At 34.9% G+C, this 22,217-nt stretch overlaps 1 protein-coding gene across 11 annotated transcripts in view; it reads right to left on the bottom strand.

Moving 5' to 3' along the window:
- syne1b (spectrin repeat containing, nuclear envelope 1b) overlaps window positions 1-22,217 on the bottom strand; it is a 318,672-nt gene that overhangs the window by 145,154 nt on the left and 151,301 nt on the right. For all 11 annotated transcript variants that reach the window (XM_062043168.1, XM_062043169.1, XM_062043173.1 and 8 more), the window contains 10 exons: window positions 18,440-18,612; window positions 15,483-15,636; window positions 13,056-13,199; window positions 12,829-12,993; window positions 7,784-8,101; window positions 7,569-7,724; window positions 2,659-2,829; window positions 2,250-2,576; window positions 704-856; window positions 467-634 (listed from right to left, as the gene is read on the bottom strand). In XM_062043168.1, the coding sequence (XP_061899152.1) occupies window positions 467-634; window positions 704-856; window positions 2,250-2,576; window positions 2,659-2,829; window positions 7,569-7,724; window positions 7,784-8,101; window positions 12,829-12,993; window positions 13,056-13,199; window positions 15,483-15,636; window positions 18,440-18,612 (1,929 nt within the window). The remainder of the gene's footprint in view (window positions 1-466; window positions 635-703; window positions 857-2,249; window positions 2,577-2,658; window positions 2,830-7,568; window positions 7,725-7,783; window positions 8,102-12,828; window positions 12,994-13,055; window positions 13,200-15,482; window positions 15,637-18,439; window positions 18,613-22,217) is intronic.

Below are 22,217 nucleotides of genomic sequence, written 5' to 3'. Positions count from 1 at the left end.
TATCGAATATCGGGGGAGGGAGGTTTTTTGGGTTGGTGCACTAATTGTAAGTGTATCTTGTGTTTTTTGTGTTGATTTAATAAAAAATTTAAAAAAAATAAAAATAAAAAAACGATACAGATAATTTAAAAAAACGATACCGATCATTTCCGATATTACATTTTAACGCATTTGATATTATCGGACATCCCTAATAATAATGTGTTAATTCCACGACTGCATATATCGGTTGGTATCGGTATTGGTTGATATCGGTATCTGTAATTAAAGAGTTGGACAATATCGGATATCGGCAAAAAGCCATTATCGGACATCCCTAGTGTGTACACTTTTGACCAGGACTGCATGAGGCCAAGACTATTACAAGTTGTTATACAGCAGCTGACACATTTTTGGATGTCATTCCCATGGGTCGCCTGTTGAATCATAACCCCAATTACTGAAGAAAAGAGTGAGATGGTATCACCTTGTGGCGTGCAAGCTGCTGGGTGGCCATCTCCATGCTGCTGGTCTGCATGGATCTGGAGGTGACGAGCCGACTGGACATGTGCAGGAGCCATTTCTCCGCCTCCTGCAGTTCACTGTTGTAGTCCTCATGCTCCTTCACCCACTCCAGCAGGTTCTGGACCTGCGTCTGAAACACCAGGACGGTTCAGCACGGACGTAAGACTTCTTTCCCCGGCTTTACCAAAGTGAGGCCTACCTTAGCCAGCAAGCAGAGCTCCAGGAAGTCAGCCTGCAGCGTGTTCATGTTGTCACGGATGATGGGGTCGTGGACCGTGTCCAGCAGGGCTTCACCTTTCTCCAGCACGGACTTCACAGCTGACTGGTGCGACTGCACCACCTGCTGGATGGTCTGCAAATGGCACACACAAAGTTCTGTCACTGGCCCGCTGTCTTGAAGGCAGGCCTGGGCAATTATTTTGACTCGGGGGGCCAGATTTAGAGAACAAAATGTTTAGGACCACTAATAGAAAACCTCATAATAATGTCTGATTGAATGCTGAAAACGTTACGTGTCAGAATAATTGTATCTAAGTTATCACAAAACTTTGTGTTTCAATGAGTTCCAGGTGAGCAGACAAAAGCTGTCTTTGATCTTACCAATAAAAAGTAGAGATGCACGCACAATCATGTGTGCTTACGGACTGTATCCCTTGCAGACTGTATTGATATATATTGATATATAATGTAGGAAGCACAATATTAATAACAGAAGGAAACAACCATTTTGTGTGAATGAGGGAGGTTTTTTGGGTTGGTGCACTAATTGGAAGTGTATCTTGTGTTTTTTATGTTGATTTCATTAAAAAAAAAAAAAAAAAAAAAAAAAACGATACCGATGATAAAAAAAAACGATACCGATAATTTCCGATATTACATTTTAATGATGATTTCAGCCGATAATATCGGCCGATAAATGCTTTAAAATGTAATATCGGAAATTATCGGTATCGTTTTTTTTTATTATCGGTATCGTTTTGGTTTTTTTTGGGTTTTTTTATGAAATCAACATAAAAAACACAAGATACACTTCCAATTAGTGCACCAACCCAAAAAACCTCCCTCATTCACACAAAAGGGTTGTTTCTTTCTGTTATCAATATTCTGCTTCCTACATTATATATCAATATATATCAATACAGTCTGCAAGGGATACAGTCCGTAAGCACACATGATTGTGCGTGCTGCTGCTCCACTAATAGTACTAACCTTTAACAGTTAATTTTACTAATTTTCATTCATTACTAGTTTCTATGTAACTGATTTTATATTGTTTTACTTTCTTTTTTATTCAAGAAAATGTTTTTAATTTATTTATCTTATTTTATTTTATTAATTTAAAAAAAAAAAAGTACCTTATCTTCACCATACCTGGTTGTCCAAATTAGGCATAATAATGTGTTAATTCCACGACTGCATATATCGGTTGATATCGGTATCGGTAATTAAAGAGTTGGACAATATCGGAATATCGGATATCCACAAAAAGCCATTATCGGACATCCCTACTTTTGTGTAAATAAAAAAATGGGGGAGGGAGGTTTTTTGGTTGGTGCACTAATTGTAAGTGTATCTTGTGTTTTTTATGTGGATTTAATTAAAGAAAAAAAAGAAAAAAAAAACATACCGATAATTTCCGATATTATCGGACATCTCTAGTATTTATTATGGTATTATTGTCTATTATTATGTTGGACTCATTAATAAAAAAAACAATAAAATGGAGCAGACACGACGTCAGTCACCTTGTACTTTGCCAGCTGGGCTTTCTTCTGGTAAAGTTCCGCTTTGGGCTGGACGCTGGACGCCAACAGGCTCTTGGTTTCCAGCACCCACTGGGCTTGAGCCTTGTACTTATCCACAAAGTCTTTGGAGAGCGAGATGCACTTCTCCAGAGAGCCCTGCTCCAAGCGGAGGGCTGTGACCAGGTCCTCCAGCTGGGCCACCTGGCCGTCCACCTCCTCCTTCAGCTGCTGCGCTTCAGCTTCCTCCAGGAAGACCAGGGCTCGCTCGCTCTTCTCTCTCACCATTTTCAGGTTGGCGCGACCCGACTCCATGTCCGCCTGCAGAGTCTGCGCACAAAACTCTCCTCTTTTGTCTCGACTCCCCAAGAAACCCGAGCAATCAAAAGTGAGGAGAATCTACCACCGGTACCTCGATCTTCTTCATCTTTCGTTCCATGGCAAAGCGGTCCACGGTGTCGTTGCTTGTAGCCACGGAGCGGAGGCAGTTCTGAGCGCTGCTGAGCCAGTCAGAGAAGGTGCTGAAGACACTCTGGGTCTCCTCAATGCAGGACACCTCCTCCTGCAACTGTTTGATGGTCTCCTGCAAGCATAAGAAGATTGATAGTCATGCACTGCAAAAAGTCAGTGTTCAAAAACAAGGAAAAATTAAAGCTGCAAGCAGCATTGGTCGGGTCCGCATTTTGGCAGGTGCTAGTCCTAGGTGTCCCAATACTTTTGTCCAGTGGTAGTCCTGAGTGAGACCTACATAGAGGTTTTTGTTTGGTGTCTCTACGATATTCGTAGTGGGAGTTAGAGGAAGTTGTGTCTGAGTTCACATTGTCATTATAGGGTATTGTGTGTAGAATTTTGAGGACAAAGAAGAAGAAATTGCATTTTCCGTTGTCATTTTTGGCACTGGTGCAGCATCAGTGCTGCGGGTCTTTGAAGGCTCGTAAAATCTAAACCGTAGCACGTATCAAAACGCCGTCGTCAACTTTTAATCAGAAGGGTTCAATCTCTCTCCTGTAGCAGTTTGAAGCCGAAACGACAAACGCGCTCAGAGGAGATAACGTTTGATGTTTGGTGACCGGTTGTAACAAAAATGTTGTTTTGAAGGAGGAATAGCAAACTTCCTGTTGATTTTTGCTGAAGGATGTCAATCTATGAAATGTAGGTCTAGGCGAGACCTACATAGAGGTATTTGTTTCATGTCTCTACGACCTGCCTAGTGGGAGTTACAGGCAGTTTGTTTCATGTCTCTAAGGCGTTCCTACCGGAAGTTACAAGCAGTTTTGTCTGAGTTTTCCTCTGAGGAGCAGTTTTTTCTCTGTTTTTTTTTCAAAAATTATATAGAGCACAATTTTGAGTTTCGGTTTTTTTTTAGATCGCAATTTCCACCAGTCCCAATGTGTGTGAGAAGTTTGGTGAGTTTTGAAGTATTTTAAGGGGGTCAAATTAGAGGTCAAAGACGTAAAAAGCAGTGTTTTTAGTACTTTTTTGTCTAAAATGGGAAATTGCCAACTTCCTGTTGGTTTTCGCCCGAGGATGTGAAATTATGAATTGTAGGTCTAGGCGAGACCTACATAGAGGTATTTGTTTCATGTCTCTACGACCTGCCTAGTGGGAGTTACAGGCAGTTTGTTTCATGTCTCTAAGGCGTTCCTACCGGAAGTTACAAGCAGTTTTGTCTGAGTTTTCCTCTGAGGAGCAGTTTTTTCTGTTTTTTTTTCAAAAATTATATAGAGCACAATTTTGAGTTTTGGGGTTCGGTTTTTTTTTAGATCGCAATTTCCACCAGTCCCGATGTGTGTGAGAAGTTCGGTGAGTTTTGAAGTATTTTAAGGGGGTCAAATTAGAGGTCAAAGACGTAAAAAGCAGTGTTTTTAGTACTTTTTTGTCTAAAATGGGAAATTGCCAACTTCCTGTTGGTTTTCGCCCGAGGATGTGAAATTATGAATTGTAGGTCTAGGCGAGACCTACATAGAGGTATTTGTTTCATGTCTCAAAGGCGTTCCTACCGGAAGTTACAAGCAGTTTTGTCTGAGTTTTCCTCTGAGGAGCAGTTTTTTTCTGTTTTTTTCAAAAATTATGTAGAGCACAATTGTGAGTTTTGGGGTTCTGTTTTTTTTTTTAGATCGCAATTTCCACCAGTCCCGATGTGTGTGAGAATTTTGGTGAGTTTTGAAGTATTTTAAGGGGGTCAAATTAGAGGTCAAAGACGTAAAAAGCAGTGTTTTTAGTACATTTTTGTCTAAAATGGAAAATTGCCAACTTCCTGTTGGTTTTTGCCCGAGGATGTGAAATTATGAACTGTAGGTCTAAGTGAGACCTACATACAGGTTTTTGTTTCATGTCTGTGCGACCTTCCTAGTGGGAGTTACAGGCTGTTTGTTTTAGTTTTTTCCTAGGGGGCACTAGAGCGCAATTTTGATTTTTGGGGTTTGGTTTTTTTACTAAAGTGTGCTGGCACAGTTTTTCTATGTGTGTGTCAAATTTGGTGAGTTTTGAAGCATGTTAAGGGGGGCAAAGTAGTGCGCAAAGCTGCGGAAGAAGAAAGAAAGAATAATAACGAGACCTACATAGAGGTATTTGTTTCATGTCTCTAAGACGTTCCTACCGGAAGTTACAAGCAGTTTTGTCTGAGTTTTTCTCCGAGGAGCAGTTTTTTCTCTGTTTTTTTCAAAAATTATGTAGAGCACAATTTTGAGTTCTGGGGTTCGGGTTTTTTTTAGATCGCAATTTCCACCAGTCCCGATGTGTGTGAGAAGTTTGGTGAGTTTTTAAGTATTTTAAGGGGGTCAAATTAGAGGTCAAAGACGTAAAAAGGAGTGTTTTTAGTACATTTTTGTCAAAAATGTGAAATTGCCAACTTCCTGTTGGTTTTTGCCCTAGGATGTGTCATTATGAGTTGTAGGTCTAAGCGAGACCTACATAGAGGTTTTTGTTTCATGTCTCTACGACCTTCCTAGTGGGAGTTACAGGCAGTTTGTTTTTGTTTTTTCCTAGGGGGCGCTATTGCGCAATTTAGAATTTTGGGGTTTGGTTTTTGACTAAAGTGTTCTCGAACACTTTTTGTATGTGTGTAAAAAATTTGGTGAGTTTTGCAGCATGTTAAGTAATAAACATTACAATTTCAATAGGTTCCTTTGTAACCAGTACAAAGGACTCCCTGTGGGAGTCCTTTGTACTGGTTACAGGCGGACCCTAATTAGCTAACCTCAATGAACCCACAAATACCTTAAAATAAGTATATTCTCACTAATAACAAGTGCACTTTTCTTGATAGAAAAAACAAATATGAGACCTTTTTTCTCAATATGTTGAAAAATATTCTTAAATCAAATAAATGCTAGTGCCATTATCTTGACACTGCAAAAACTAAGTAAGATGAAATATCTCAAATAAGGGTGATATTTGCTTATTTTCTGTCTGATAAGATCATTCTTCTCACTAAGCAGATTTTATGTTAGAGTGTTTTACTTGTTTTAAGTGGTCCTAAATGATGTCAGTAAGATATTACAGCTTGTTGCTGAGATTTGATGAGCTATATTGAGTAAAACATGCTTGAAACTAGAATATCAACTGTTGCAAAGCTGTGTCATCAACACTCACAATATTATCGGCCGATAAATGCTTTAAAATGTAATATCGAAAATTATCGGTATCATTTTAAAAAAATGATTTTTTTTTTTTTTTTTTTTTTATTAAATCCACATAAAAAACACAAGATACACTTACAATTAGTGCACCAACCCAAAAAACCTCCCTCCCCCATTTACACTCATTCACACAAAAGGGTTGTTTCTTTCTGTTATTAATATTCTGCTTCCTACATTATATATCAATATATATCAATACAGTCTGCAAGGGATACAGTCCGTAAGCACACATGATTGTGCGTGCTGCTGCTCCACTAATGGTACTAACCTTTAACAGTTAATTTTACTCATTTTCATTCATTACTAGTTTCTATGTAACTGTTTTTATATTGTTGTACTTTCTTTTTTATTCAAGAAAATGTTTTTAATTTATTTATCTTATTTTATTTTAAAAGGTTGTCCAAATTAGGCATAATAATGTGTGAATTCCACGTCTGTATATATCGGTATCGGTTGATATCGGTATCGGTAATTAAGAGTTGGACAATATCGGAATATCGGCAAAAAAGCCATTATCGTAGTATAAAACTACTTTTTTAAAGTAATAATTTCTTATTTCAAGCAAGAAAAAAAAAATCATGACTTTGACACAATTGTGTCTCATAATTAAAACAGATGTTTTATTTTCAATGAAACAATAGAAAATACACACTCATATAGTAGTACAGTTGGCACAGTACAGCAAAGTCGTGATTTTTTCTATTTCATGCTTGAAATAATAAATGATTACTAGAGATGTCCGATATTATCGGCCGATATATGCGTTAAAATGTAATATCGGAAATTATCGGTATCGGTTTTTTTATTATCGGTATCAGGGTTTTTTTATTTTTTATTTTTTATTTTTTTAAAAAAAATTAAATCCACATAAAAAACACAAGATACACTTCCAATTAGTGCACCAACCCAAAAAACCTCCCTCCCCCATTTACACTCATTCACACAAAAGGGTTGTTTCTTTCTGTTATTAATATTCTGCTTCCTACATTATATATCAATATATATCAATACAGTCTGCAAGGGATACAGTCCGTAAGCACACATGATTGTGCGTGCTGCTGCTCCACTAATAGTACTAACCTTTAACACTTCATTTGACTCATTTTCATTCATTACTAGTTTCTATGTAACTGTTTTTATATTGTTGTACTTTCTTTTTTTATTCAAGAAAATGTTTTTAATTTATTTATCTTATTTTACTAATTTTTTTAAAAAGTACCTTATCTTCACCATACCTGGTTGTCCAAATTAGGCATAATAATGTGTTAATTCCACTAATGCATATATCGGTTGATATCGGTATCGGTTGATATCGGTAATTAAAGAGTTGGACAATATCGGAATATCGGATATCGGCAAAAAGCCATTATCGGACATCCCTAATGATGACTTTAAAAAAGTAGTTTTCTACTTGTGAGTGTTGATGACACAACAGTTGATATTCTAGTTTCAAGCATGTTTTACTCAATATAGCTCATCAAATCTCAGCAACAAGCTGTAATATCTTACTGACATCATTTAGGACCACTTAAAACAAGTAAAACACTCTAACATAAAATCTGCTTAGTGAGAAGAATGATGTTATCAGACAGAAAATAAGCAAATATCACCCTTATTTGAGATATTTCATCTTACTTATATTTGTTAGTGCAGTGTGGCTGAGTGACACATTCAATGTTACCAGCAAGTGGAGTAGCAGGGCGTGGTAGCGGGCTGTGATCTGGGTGGCTCTGCTGCTGATGCGGCTGCTAATGTGGGTCTCATCTAGAACCTGCTGAGCCAGAATGCCGAGGCCCTCCATCTCGTCTTGATAAACCAGCACTTCCTCTTGCCACATCTACACAGAAGAAAGGATCCCCAGTGATGATTGACAGATGAGATACTGTGACGACTGACCTTTATTAAATGGAGCTGAGCGTCTTTGGTGGCGCGGTCGGAGCGGCGGTGGCTTCGCAGTTGCGCTTTGGTCTCCATACTTTTCAGCCAGCTGTCCAGACGCTGGAACTTCTGCTCCATCTGCCGGAGTTTGGCCAGGGCGCTGTTGAGCTGTGCCCTGGTGTCAGCCAGCCGGGCCTGGTACGTCCTCCAGTCCTGCTGCAGGGTCTCCAGCGCTCGGTCTTCCATTTGAGGCGGCCCCCAGGGAGTGACCAGCTCCCGGGTGACCAGCACCGTGTTGAGCAGAGCCTGGCCCTCCGTGCAGTGCAGCTGGAGCTCCTAGATAGATAGTACTTTATTGTCAAGATAATGGCATTTACTTCATTGAAGAATGTTTTTCAACATATTGAGCAGAAAGGTCTCTTTTTTTTTCTACCAAGAAAAGTGCACTTGTTATTAGTGAGAATATACTTATTTGAAGGTATTTTTGGGTTCATTGAGGTTAGCTAATTTTACTTGTTTCGGAAAGTCTTGACAAGCCGAATTTTCTTGTTCTATTGGCAGATAATTTTGCTTAATTCAAATAAAATACCCCTAATTTTTTTTTTTTTTTCTTGTTTTGGAAAGTCTTGACAAACCGAATTTTCTTGTTCTATTGGCAGATAATTTTGCTTAATTCAAATAAAATACCCCTAATTTTTTTTTTTTTTTCTTGTTTTGGAAAGTCTTGACAAACCGAATTTTCTTGTTCTATTGGCAGATAATTTTGCTTAGTTCAAATAAAATACCCCTAATTTATTATTATTTTTTTCTTATTTTGGAAAGTCTTGACAAGCCGAATTTTCTTATTCTGTTGGCAGATCATTTTGCTTAGTTCAAATAAAATACCCCTAATTTGTATTTTTTTTTCTTGTTTTGGAAAGTCTTGACAAGCCGGATTTTCTTGTTCTATTGGCAGATAATTTTGCTTAGTTCAAATAAAATACCCCTAATTTTTGTATATTTTTTTCTTGTTTCTGAAAGTCTTGACAAGCCGAATTTTCTTGTTCTGTTGGCAGATAATTTTGCTTAGTTCAAATAAAATACCCCTAATTTTTTTATATTTTTTTCTTGTTTTGGAAAGTCTTGACCAGCCAAATTTTCTTGTTCTATTGGCAGATAATTTTGCTTAGTTCAAATAAAATACCCCTAATTTTTTTTTTTTTTTTTCTTGTTTTGGAAAGTCTTGACAAGCCGAATTTTCTTGTTCTATTGGCAGATAATTTTGCTTAGTTCAAATAAAATACCCCAAATTTTTAAATTTTTGTTGTTGTTTCGGAAAGTCTTGACCAGCCGAATTTTCTTGTTCTATTGGCAGATAATTTTGCTTAGTTCAAATAAAATACCCCTAATTTTTGTATATTTTTTTCTTGTTTTGGAAAGTCTTGACAAGCCGAATTTTCTTGTTCTATTGGCAGATAATTTTGCTTAGTTCAAATAAAATACCCCAAATTTTATTTTATTTTTTTCTTGTTTTGGAAAGTCTTGAGAAGTCAAATTTTCTTGTTCCATTGGCAGATAATTTTGCTTAGTTCAAATAAAATACCCCTAATTTTTATTAGTTTTTTTCTTGTTTTGGAAAGTCTTGACAAGCCGAATTTTCTTGTTCTATTGGCAGATAATTTTGCAAAGTTAAAATAAAATACCCCTAATTTTTGTATATTTTTTTCTTGTTTTGGAAAGTCTTGACCAGCCGAATTTTCTTGTTCTATTGGCAGATAATTTTGCTTAGTTCAAATAAAATACCCCTAATTTTTGTATATTTTTTTCTTGTTTTGGAAAGTCTTGACAAGCCGAATGTTCTTGTTCTATTGGCACATAATTTTGCTTAGTTCAAATAAAATACCCCTAATTTTTATTTTATTTTTTCTTGTTTTGGAAAGTCTTGACAAGCTGAATTTTCTTGTTCTATTGGCAGATCATTTTGCTTAGTTCAAATAAAATACCCCAAATTTTATTTTATTTTTTTCTTGTTTTGGAAAGTCCTGACAAGCCAAATTTTCTTGTTCTATTGGCAGATAATTTTACTTAATTCAAATAAAATACCCCTAATTTTTTTTTCTTTTTTTCTTGTTTTGGAAAGTCTTGACAAGCCGAATTTTCTTGTTCTATTGGCAGATAATTTTGCTTAGTTAAAAAAAAATACCCCAAATTTTATTTTATTTTTTTCTTGTTTTGGAAATTCTTGACAAGCCAAATTTTCTTGTTCTATTGGCAGATAATTTTACTTAATTCAAATAAAATACCCCTATTTTTTTTTTCTTTTTTTCTTGTTTTGGAAAGTCTTGACAAGCTGAATTTTCTTGTTCTATTGGCAGATAATTTTGCTTAGTTCAAACAAAATACCCCTAATTTTTGTATTTTTTTTTCTTGTTTTGGAAAGTCTTGACAAGCCGAATGTTCTTGTTCTATTGGCAGATAATTTTGCTTAGTTCAAATAAAATACCCCTAATTTTTTTATTTTTTTTGTTGTTTCGGAAAGTCTTGACCAGCCGAATTTTCTTGTTCTATTGGCAGATAATTTTACTTAATTCAAATAAAATACCCCTAATTTTTTATTATTTTTTTATTGTTTTGGAAAGTCTTGACAAGCCGAATGTTCTTGTTCTATTGGCAGATAATTTTGCTTAGTTCAAATAAAATACCCCTAATTTTTTTATTTTTTTTGTTGTTTCGGAAAGTCTTGACCAGCCGAATTTTCTTGTTCTATTGGCAGATAATTTTACTTAATTCAAATAAAATACCCCTAATTTTTTATTATTTTTTTTATTGTTTTGGAAAGTCTTGACAAGCCGAATTTTCTTGTTCTATTGGCAGATAATTTTGCTTAGTTCAAATAAAATACCCCTAATTTTTGTATATTTTTTTCTTGTTTTGGAAAGTCTTGACAAGCCGAATGTTCTTGTTCTATTGGCAGATAATTTTGCAAAGTTAAAATAAAATACCCCTAATTTTTTTTTTTCTTCTTCTTGTTTTGGAAAGTCTTGACAAGCCGAATTTTCTTGTTCTCTTGGCAGATAATTTTGCTTAGTTCAAATAAAATACCCCTAATTTTTGTATATTTTTTTCTTGTTTTGGAAAGTCTTGACAAGCCGAATGTTCTTGTTCTATTGGCAGATAATTTTGCTTAGTTCAAATAAAATACCCCTAATTTTTTTTTCTTTTTTTCTTGTTTCGGAAAGTCTTGACAAGCCGAATTTTCTTGTTCTATTGGCAGATAATTTTACTTAATTCAAATAAAATACCCCTAATTTTTTTTTCTTTTTTTCTTGTTTTGGAAAGTCTTGACAAGCCGAATTTTCTTGTTCTATTGGCAGATCATTTTGCTTAGTTCAAATAAAATACCCCTAATTATTATTTTTTTTTTCTTGTTTTGGAAAGTCTTGACAAGCCGAATTTTCTTGTTCTATTGGCAGATCATTTTGCTTAGTTCAAATAAAATACCCCTAATTATTTTTTTTTTTTTCTTGTTTTGGAAAGTCTTGACAAGCCGAATTGTCTTGTTCTATTGGCAGATAATATTGCAAAGTTAAAATAAAATACCCCTAATTTTTGTATATTTTTTTCTTGTTTTGGAAAGTCTTGACCAGCCGAATTTTCTTGTTCTATTGGCAGATAACTTTGCTTAGTTCAAATAAAATACCCCTAATTTTTATTAGTTTTTTTCTTGTTTCGGAAAGTCTTGACAAGCCGAATTTTCTTGTTCTATTGGCAGATAATTTTGCTTAGTTCAAATAAAATACCCCTAATTTTTATTAGTTTTTTTCTTGTTTCGGAAAGTCTTGAAAAGCCAAATTTTCTTGTTCTATTGGCAGATAATTTTGCTTAGTTCAAATAAAATACCCCTAATTTTTGTATATTTTTTTCTTGTTTCGGAAAGTCTTGACAAGCCGAATTTTCTTGTTCTATTGGCAGATAATTTTGCTTAGTTCAAATAAAATACCCCTAATTTTTTTTTTTCTTTCTTGTTTTGGAAAGTCTTGACAAGCCGAATTTTCTTGTTCTATTGGCAGATAATTTTGCTAAGTTAAAATAAAATACCCCTAATTTTTGTATATTTTTTTCTTGTTTCTGAAAGTCTTGACAAGCCGAATTTTCTTGTTCTGTTGGCAGATAATTTTGCTTAGTTCAAATAAAATACCCCTAATTTTTGTATATTTTTTTCTTGTTTCGGAAAGTCTTGACAAGCTGAATTTTCTTGTTCTATTGGCAGATAATTTTGCTTAGTTCAAATAAAATACCCCTAATTTTTTAATTTTTTTTGTTGTTTCGGAAAGTCTTGACAAGCCGAATTTTCTTGTTCTATTGGCAGATAATTTTACTTAGTTCAAATAAAATACCCGTCATTTTTGTATATTTTTTTCTTGTTTCGGAAAGTCTTGACAAGCCAAATTTTCTTGTTCTATTGGCAGATAATTTTACTTAATTCAAATAAAATACCACTAATTTTTTTTTTTTTCTTGTTTTGGAAAGTCTTGACAAGCCAAATGTTCTTGTTCTATTGGCAGATAATTTTGTTGAATTCAAATAAAATACCCCACATTTTTGTATTTTTTTTTTCTTGTTTTTGAACACTGACTTTTTGCAGTGCATCAGCAGAGTACAAAATTGAGATCACATTTAAAAAGTAAAAAGTACATAATGGGGTTATAAATGGAAACAAAATAGAAAAATATTACTATACAGTATATATATATATACAAGAGAAACTAGTCAGTAGTGACCATGTTATGAAAAAGTATTGCACTGTTATTGTTTTGCATCCCCTGTCATCCTAGTACCCCCCTCCCCCCCAGAGAGTAGTTGTACAGTCTAATGGCGTGTGGGACAAAGGAGTTTTTGAGTCTATTAGTCCTGCACTTGGGATGATGCAGTCTAGCACTGAACAGGCTCCTCTGGCTACTGATAACGCTATGCAGAGGGTGACTGGCATCATCCAGGATGCTCACTAGTTTTTTCTATAGTTGAAGGCTTAAATTCATCATGTGAAACAGCATTGGTGGCACATTGCATCATGCCTTTCCAACCTGCAGCTTCTGGAGTGTCTCCTCCAGCATGTCAACATCCCCCTCCAGCTGCATGTAGCAGCCCAGCTTCTCCTGCTCCTGCTCCAGCCACTCTTCAAACGCACGGAGGCCCTTCTGGTACTCCTGGTGGCTTTTCGCCACCTCCTCCGCTTTGCCTACAGCCCCCTGAGGTCGGAAAGGCAATGTTACTTTTCATTTCCACGTGGATTTCGGGACAGGTTCATTACCGCGGCGCTGTCTTTGATGGCGCTGTAGCGTTCTTGCAGGTCCTGCAGCTCCATTTGAGTGACGTAGTTCTCAGCTATACTCGTGCTCTTCGCCATGATCGTGGCCAACAGGGCGTCGTGGCTGAGCACTTCCTCGTACAGCAGCTGGGAGGTCAAAAGTAGACAACTCAGATGAAGCGAAAAAGAAAACTCTTATGCAGTGGAACCTCGATTTACCAACCCCTCTATTTGCAAACTTTTCAATTTGAAAACTTTTGGGTTGAGCCAAATGTTCCTCCATGTGCGAATGCTTCATTTATTCATTTTGTGTCGCGCCTGCAGGCAAAAAGCAGGGCGCAGCATTTTTGGGGAGGCTTGGTCCTCCATTTTCTAGGTTTGGTATATTGTTATACTGGCAATAGCATACCATTTTGGTACTGGTACCGGTACCAAAATGTATTTTGATACTTTTCGATAATTTTCTAAAAAAAGGGGACCACAAAAAATGTCATTATTGGCTTTATTTTAACAAAAAAGGTTAGTGTACATGAAACATATGTTTATTATTGCAATTTAGTCCTTAAATAAAATAGTGAACATACTAGACAACTTGTCTTTTAGTAGTAAGTAAACAAACAAAGACTCCTAATTAGTCTGCTGACGTATGCAGTAACATATTGTGTCATTTATACACCTATTTAGTCAAAATTATGAGGGACAAACTGTAAAAATTGATAATTAATCCACTGGTTCATTTACTGTTAATATCTGCTTATTTTCTGTTTCAACATGTTCTATCTACACTTCTGTTAAAATGTAATAATCACTTATTCTTCTCTTCTTTGATACTTTACATTAGTTTTGGATGATACCACACATTTGGGTATCGATCCGATACCAAGTAGTTACAGGATCGTACATTGGTCATAATTTAAGTCCTCATGTGTCCAGGGACGTATTGCCTGAGTTTATAAACATAATTATGAATTTAAAAAGAAAAAAGATTTTGTGATGATAAAAAATATTGATGTAATCATGGTAGCATCGACTAGATACGCTCTTGTACTTGGTATCATTACAGTGGATGTCAGGTGTAGATCCACCCATGGCGTTTGTTTACATTGTGACGTCGGTGAGCTATTGTATCCTCCTACGGTGTGTAGTGAAGCATGTTATAACTTCACCTTTATCTTTACTTTTTAAGCCAAAATGCGTCCATTCTCCCTTTTCTGTCTCCACACTGTGTCTGCTTGTAAGTTCTCCGTGACATGCTCCTCTGCTCGCAAAACCAGCAATGTCACGAAACAGAGTATAGTACCGTTTTTGATTCATTAGTACCGTGATACTATACTAGTACCGGTATACCGTAAAACCCTAATTGGCAATATGGTTGGTAAAGTTAAGGATTTTTGTGATTTCTGATCATTTGTGAGGGCACCAAAGGGACTGTCTTCCGCCCAACTGCAGCTGAATTGGCTCTAACTCCACCCTTCAAGAGAGACAAGCGGTAGAAAAATTGATGGATGGATTGAAGACTTATCAAGTAGATTTTGAGTTGACTCCTATTTCCCGCAGTGTACAGTTTTTTGGGGGTGATTTCCTTCTGTGCGATGCGACGGTTTTATATTTGTGAATTGTTTTAAAAGTTGGAGAAATGTGTTTTTATTCTTGCAAATCCTTTTTCACTTGCAGAAAAAAAATATTTTTTTTTACTTACGAATTGTTTTTTTTACTTACGATTTTTTTTTTTACTTGCATAAAATAGTTTATTTTACTTATGAATTGTTTTTTTTACTTGCATAATTTTTTTTTTTTACTTACGATTTTTTTTTTTACTTGGAGAAAATTGTTTTTATATTTGAAAATCTATTTCTTACATGCAAAAAATGTTTTTTGTTTTTTTTTAATTGCAGAAAATTGTTTTTTTTTACTTACAAATAGTTTTTTTACTTGCAGAAAATTGCTTTTATACTTGCAAATCTATTTTTTACATGCAGAAAATGATCTTTTTTTAATTGCAGAAAATTGCTGGTTTTACTTATATATTTTTTTACTTCAGAAAATTGTTTTTATATTTTCAAATCAATTTTTTACATGCAGAATTTTTTTTTTAACTTAGAAATTGTTTTTATACTTACAAATCTATGTTTTACATGCAGAAAATTATCTCTTTTTAATTGCAGAAAATTGCTGTTTTTACTTATATATTTTTTTACTTCAGAAAATTGTTTTTATACTTTCAAATCAATTTTTTACATGCACAATTTTTTTTTTTTAACTTAGAAATTCTTTTTTTACTTGCAGAAAATTGTTTTTATACTTACAAATCTATGTTTTACATGCAGAAAATTATCTCTTTTTTTTGTACTAAACAGAGTACGTAGAGTAAGGAATGGCAGTGCTGGCGTTGATCCCAGAAGTGATGTGTTGTGCAGAGGACTGTGTCACCTTGGCTCTGCTGAGATTGGCAGTTTTGTCTCGCATCTCAGGGCACTGCTGATCAGTCGGGTCCAGGTTCTCTTCCACGTGCTCCAGCCAGCTCACAAACTGACGCACGTCCTCCTGGTAACTGGTCCACTGGGACAGAGAACCTTCCAGTTGGCTGTTGGAGTACAACACAGGTTTCAAACGGCAGACAATTGTTTTTTTTACTTGCAGAAAATAGTTTCTTTTACTTACGAATTGTTTTTTTTACTTGCATGATTTTTTTTTAACTTGGAGAAAATTGTTTTTATACTTGAAAATCTATTTTTACATGCAGAAAATTGTCCTTTTTTTTAATTGCAGAAAATAGTTTCTTTTACTTACGAATTGTTTTTTTTACTTGCATGATTTTTTTTTAACTTGGAGAAAATTGTTTTTATACTTGAAAATCTATTTTTACATGCAGAAAATTGTCCTTTTTTTTAATTGCAGAAAATTGTTTTTTTTTACTTAGGAATTTTTTTTTTACTTGCAGAAAATAGTTTTTTTTACTTACGAATTGTTTTTTTTACTTGCAGAATTTTTTTTTAATTTGGAGAAAATTGTTTTTATACTTGAAAATCTATTTTTACATGCAGAAAATTGTCCTTTTTTTAATTGCAGAAATTTTTTTTTTTGTTTTACTTACGAATTGTTTTTTTACTTGCAGAAAATAGTTTCTTTTACCTACGAATAGTTTTTTTTACTTGCAGAATTTTTTTTTAACTTGGAGAAAATTGTTTTTATACTTGAAAATCTATTTTTACATGCAGAAAATTGTCCTTTTTTTAATTGCAGAAAATTGTTTTTTTTTTACTTACGAATTGTTTTTTTACTTGCTGAAAATAATTTCTTTTACTTATGAATTGTTTTTTTTACTTACAGAATTTTTTTTTAACTTGGAGAAAATAGTTTTTATACTTGAAAATCTATTTTTACATGCAGAAAATTGTCCTTTTTTTTAATTGCAGAAAATGTTTTTTTTTTACTTACGAATTGTTTTTTTACTTGCAGAAAATAGTTTCTTTTACTTACGAATTGTTTTTTTTACTTGCAGATTTTTTTTTTAACTTGGAGAAAATTGTTTTTATACTTGAAAATCTATTTTTACATGCAGAAAATTGTCCTTTTTTTTTAATTGCAGAAAATTGTTTTTTTTTACCTGCGAATTGTTTTTTTACTTGCAGAAAATAGTTTCTTTTACTTACGAATTGTTTTTTTTACTTGCAGAATTATTTTTTTTACTTGGACAAAATTGTTTTTATACTTGAAAATCTATTTTTACATGCAGAAAATTGTTTTTTTTTACTTACGAATTGTTTTTTTACTTGCTGAAAATAGTTTCTTTTACTTATGAATTGTTTTTTTTACTTGCAGAATTTTTTTTTAACTTGGAGAAAATAGTTTTTATACTTGAAAATCTATTTTTACATGCAGAAAATTGTCCTTTTTTTTAATTGCAGAAAATGTTTTTTTTTTACTTACGAATTGTTTTTTTACTTGCAGAAAATAGTTTCTTTTACTTACGAATTGGTTTTTTTACTTGCAGAATTATTTTTTTTACTTGGAGAAAATTGTTTTTATACTTGAAAATCGATTTTTACATGCAGAAAATTGTCCTTTTTTTTAATTGCAGAAAATTGTTTTTTTTTACTTACGAATTGTTTTTTTACTTGCTGAAAATAGTTTCTTTTACTTACGAATAGTTTTTTTTACTTGCAGAATTTTTTTTTAACTTGGAGGAAATTGTTTTTATACTTGAAAATCTATTTTTACATGCAGAAAATTGTCCTTTTTTTTAATTGCAGAAAATTGTTTTTTTTTTACTTACGAATTGTTTTTTTACTTGCAGAAAATTGTTTTTATACTTGAAAATCTATTTTTACATGCAGAAAATTGTCCTTTTTTTTAATTGCAGAAAATGTTTTTTTTTTTACTTGCGAATTGTTTTTTTACTTGCAGAAAATAGTTTCTTTTACTTACGAATTGTTTTTTTTACTTGCAGAATTTTTTTTTTTACTTGGAGAAAATTGTTTTTATACTTGAAAATCTATTTATACATGCAGAAAATTGTCCTTTTTTTAATTGCAGAAAATTGTTTTTTTTTACTTACGAATTTTTGTTTTACTTGCAGAAAATTGCTTTTATACTTGCAAATCTACTTTTTACATGCAGAAAATGATCTTTTTAATGGCAGAAAATTGCTGTTTTTACTTATAAATTGTTTTTTTTACTTCAGAAAATTGTTTTTATACTCGCAAATCTATTTTTTACATGCAGAAAACTGTTTGGCCCGCCACATCATTTTATATGGCCCACAAACGCCTGAAAATAACATGCGTCAATAAACAACCTAATATTTATTTTACATTTTGACAGGAAGAAAATGCACAAAATTGCATACACTTTAAACTTTAATAGTCTCCAATATTGGAACACATTTTTTGTCAAAATAAAAATAAATACTTAAATATCTGCTTGACTTCTGATTAGGCATTATGCATCGAATTGTACATTAAAAAAAATTAAAATAGATTTTACGGTAAAATTTATGGTTGTCTTTACTAGAAACTGAAAAGAAAAACACTTTTTTTGTTGTTTTTAAGGTGTATTACCGCAAATAGAAAACAAATAATTATGGTAAAAATCTGGCAGCTCAGATGGCAAAATTGAAAAAGTGTTATTGTTTTTCCTTTTACCGTAATATGTTGTAAAAACTGTATATTTCACTGTCACATTCTGGTGATTGAGTGCCCCTTTTTTTTTTACTGTGTACATAAAAAAAATGTTTTCAATAATAAAATGCATCATTCCTAATATTTGCTGTTTCAAGCGGCCCTTTGATGGAAGCCATCACTGCCATGTGGCCCTCAATGAAAACCAGTTTGACACCGCTGGATTAGTAGAATGACCAGTCACAAGCTCAGGTGTGGATCGCTCACCTTTTGCACTGAATGCAGGCAGAGAGCAGAGCATCCCAGGAGTCTTTGAGCTCCTGTATCTGCTCCTGGACCACAGCTACACCGTTAGCGGAGGTGTTTCTCTGAACCGCTTCTCCTCTGGTGATGAGCATCTTTAACTGGATCTCTTTCTCCTGGCGCGCCGTCAGCAAGGCCTGCAGCATCGAATCACAGTCAGTGACCAACTGGGTGTAAAGAGTGGCGACTAAACTGTCCCGTCAGAGTGATATCGACTAGATACGCTCCTGTACTTGGTATCATTACAGTGGAAGTCAGGTGTAGATACACCCATGGCGTTTGTTTACATTGTGACGCCGGTGAGCTATTGTATCTTCCTACGGCGTCCATTCTCCCTTTTCTGTCTACACACTGTGTCTGCTTGTAAGTACTCCGTGTGTGTGCGCTGCCGAACATGCTCCTCTGCTCGTAAAACCAGCAATAAATGTTAGAATGATTATGTGTAAGTTATCACACAACTCTTATGCTTAAAAGGCTGTTGCTATAGTTATTAGTAGAGATGAATGCGTTAAAATGTAATATCGGAAATTATCGGTATCGTTTTTTTTATTATCAGTATCGTTTTTAATTTTTTTAAAATATTTTTTTTAATTAAATCCACATAAAAAACACAAGATACACTTACAATTAGTGCACCAACCCAAAAAACCTCCCTCCCCCCATTTCTTTCTGTTATCAATATTCTGCTTCCTACATTATATATCAATATATATCAATACAGTCTGCAAGGGATACAGTCCGTAAGCACACATGATTGTGCGTGCTGCTGCTCCACTAATAATACTAACCTTTAACAGTTAATTTTACAAATTTTCATTAATTACTAGTTTCTATGTAACTGTTTTTATATTGTTTTACTTTCTTTTTTATTCAAGAAAATGTTTTTAATTTATTTATCTTATTTTATTTGATTCATTTTTTTAAAAAGTACCTTATCTTCACCATACCTGGTTGTCCAAATTAGGCATAATAATGTGTTAATTCCACGACTGTATATATCGGTTGATATCGGTATCGGTTGATATCGGTATCGGTAATTAAAGAGTTGGACAATATCGGCATATCGGCAAAAAGCCATTATCGGACATCCCTAGTTATTAGCTATTGTGCTCAAGTTGTACTTTTCCATCTGTGCAAGGACAAAACTTGTTATGAGCCACGGCATACGAGGGGTGGCCTCGCCGCAGATATTTTGTTGGTCTTAGCCCACTAACAGCCAAGGACTTCAAGGACCTCAACGAAGATAAGACGACAGCACGCTGACGAAGCAGAGACATCACCAGGCCCCCCAGCACATTCCGTCACGTATTGTGCGTACTGGAGCTGCTTTGCATGATAATGTGTGACCACTCCTTTTAGAGGCGGCCTCAGTGATGTAACCAGGGACCTCCCAAATAAATAGAGGAGCACGCGTTACCTTAGAGCGTAGGTTGGTTCTGTAACTAAGAGTACAGCCCAAAAGCTCTCTCCTCATTGAGCTAAATAAAACTCTGTCTCTGTATGATTCCTTGCTTCATGTCTGTTTAATAGATGTCATCAGTGTTTGAACCTGACAATGACACAAAAAACTCACAACTCAGTGGGATGTCATTGACTATGAGAAACCTTGGAGAGGACCGCTGATGTGGGTGACCCCCCTCTAGGAGAGACCGAATGCAATGGACGTCGAGTGGGTCTAGCATTATATTGTGAAAGTCCAGTCCATAGTGGATTTAACATAATAGTGTGAGTCCAGTCCATAGTGGATCTAACATAATAGTGAGAGTCCAGTCCATAGTGGATCTAACATAATAGTGAAAGTCCAGTCCATAGTGGATTTAACATAATAGTGTGAGAGTCCAGTCCATAGTGGATCTAACATAATAGTGAGAGTCCAGTCCATAGTGGATCTAACATAATAGTGTGAGAGTCCAGTCCATAGTGGATTTAACATAATAGTGTGAGTCCAGTCCATAGTGGATCTAACATAATAGTGTGAGTCCAGTCCATAGTGGATCTAACATAATAGTGTGAGAGTCCAGTCCATAGTGGATCTAACATAATAGTGAGAGTCCAGTCCATAGTGGATCTAACATAATAGTGAAAGTCCAGTCCATAGTGGATTTAACATAATAGTGTGAGAGTCCAGTCCATAGTGGATCTAACATAATAGTGAGAGTCCAGTCCATAGTGGATCTAACATAATAGTGTGAGAGTCCAGTCCATAGTGGATCTAACATAATAGTGAGAGTCCAGTCCATAGTGGATCTAACATAATAGTGAGAGTCCAGTCCATAGTGGATCTAACATAATAGTGTGAGAGTCCAGTCCATAGTGGATCTAACATAATAGTGTGAGAGTCCAGTCCATAGTGGATCTAACATAATAGTGAGAGTCCAGTCCATAGTGGATTTAACATAATAGTGTGAGAGTCCAGTCCATAGTGGATCTAACATAATAGTGAGAGTCCAGTCCAAAGTGGATCTAACATAATAGTGTGAGAGTCCAGTCCATAGTGGATCTAACATAATAGTGAGAGTCCAGTCCATAGTGGATCTAACATAATAGTGAGAGTCCAGTCCATAGTGGATCTAACATAATAGTGAGAGTCCAGTCCATAGTGGATCTAACATAATAGTGAGAGTCCAGTCCATAGTGGATCTAACATAATAGTGAGAGTCCAGTCCATAGTGGATCTAACATAATAGTGAGAGTCCAGTCCATAGTGGATCTAACATAATAGTGTGAGAGTCCAGTCCATAGTGGATCTAACATAATAGTGAGAGTCCAGTCCATAGTGGATCTAACATAATAGTGAGAGTCCAGTCCATAGTGGATCTAACATAATAGTGTGAGAGTCCAGTCCATAGTGGATCTAACATAATAGTGTGAGAGTCCAGTCCATAGTGGATCTAACATAATAGTGAGAGTCCAGTCCATAGTGGATTTAACATAATAGTGTGAGAGTCCAGTCCATAGTGGATCTAACATAATAGTGAGAGTCCAGTCCAAAGTGGATCTAACATAATAGTGTGAGAGTCCAGTCCATAGTGGATCTAACATAATAGTGAGAGTCCAGTCCATAGTGGATCTAACATAATAGTGTGAGAGTCCAGTCCATAGTGGATCTAACATAATAGTGAGAGTCCAGTCCATAGTGGATCTAACATAATAGTGAGAGTCCAGTCCATAGTGGATCTAACATAATAGTGTGAGAGTCCAGTCCATAGTGGATCTAACATAATAGTGAGAGTCCAGTCCATAGTGGATCTAACATAATAGTGAGAGTCCAGTCCATAGTGGATCTAACATAATAGTGAGAGTCCAGTCCATAGTGGATCTAACATAATAGTGTGAGAGTCCAGTCCATAGTGGATCTAACATAATAGTGTGAGAGTCCAGTCCATAGTGGATCTAACATAATAGTGAGAGTCCAGTCCATAGTGGATTTAACATAATAGTGTGAGAGTCCAGTCCATAGTGGATCTAACATAATAGTGAGAGTCCAGTCCAAAGTGGATCTAACATAATAGTGTGAGAGTCCAGTCCATAGTGGATCTAACATAATAGTGAGAGTCCAGTCCATAGTGGATCTAACATAATAGTGAGAGTCCAGTCCATAGTGGATCTAACATAATAGTGTGAGAGTCCAGTCCATAGTGGATCTAACATAATAGTGAGAGTCCAGTCCATAGTGGATCTAACATAATAGTGTGAGAGTCCAGTCCATAGTGGATCTAACATAATAGTGTGAGAGTCCAGT

The sequence above is a fragment of the Entelurus aequoreus genome, linkage group LG03, assembly GCF_033978785.1.
Source record: "Entelurus aequoreus isolate RoL-2023_Sb linkage group LG03, RoL_Eaeq_v1.1, whole genome shotgun sequence".
NCBI classification, from domain to species: domain Eukaryota; kingdom Metazoa; phylum Chordata; class Actinopteri; order Syngnathiformes; family Syngnathidae; genus Entelurus; species Entelurus aequoreus.
This window is presented reverse-complemented; position numbering and strand designations above follow the sequence as displayed.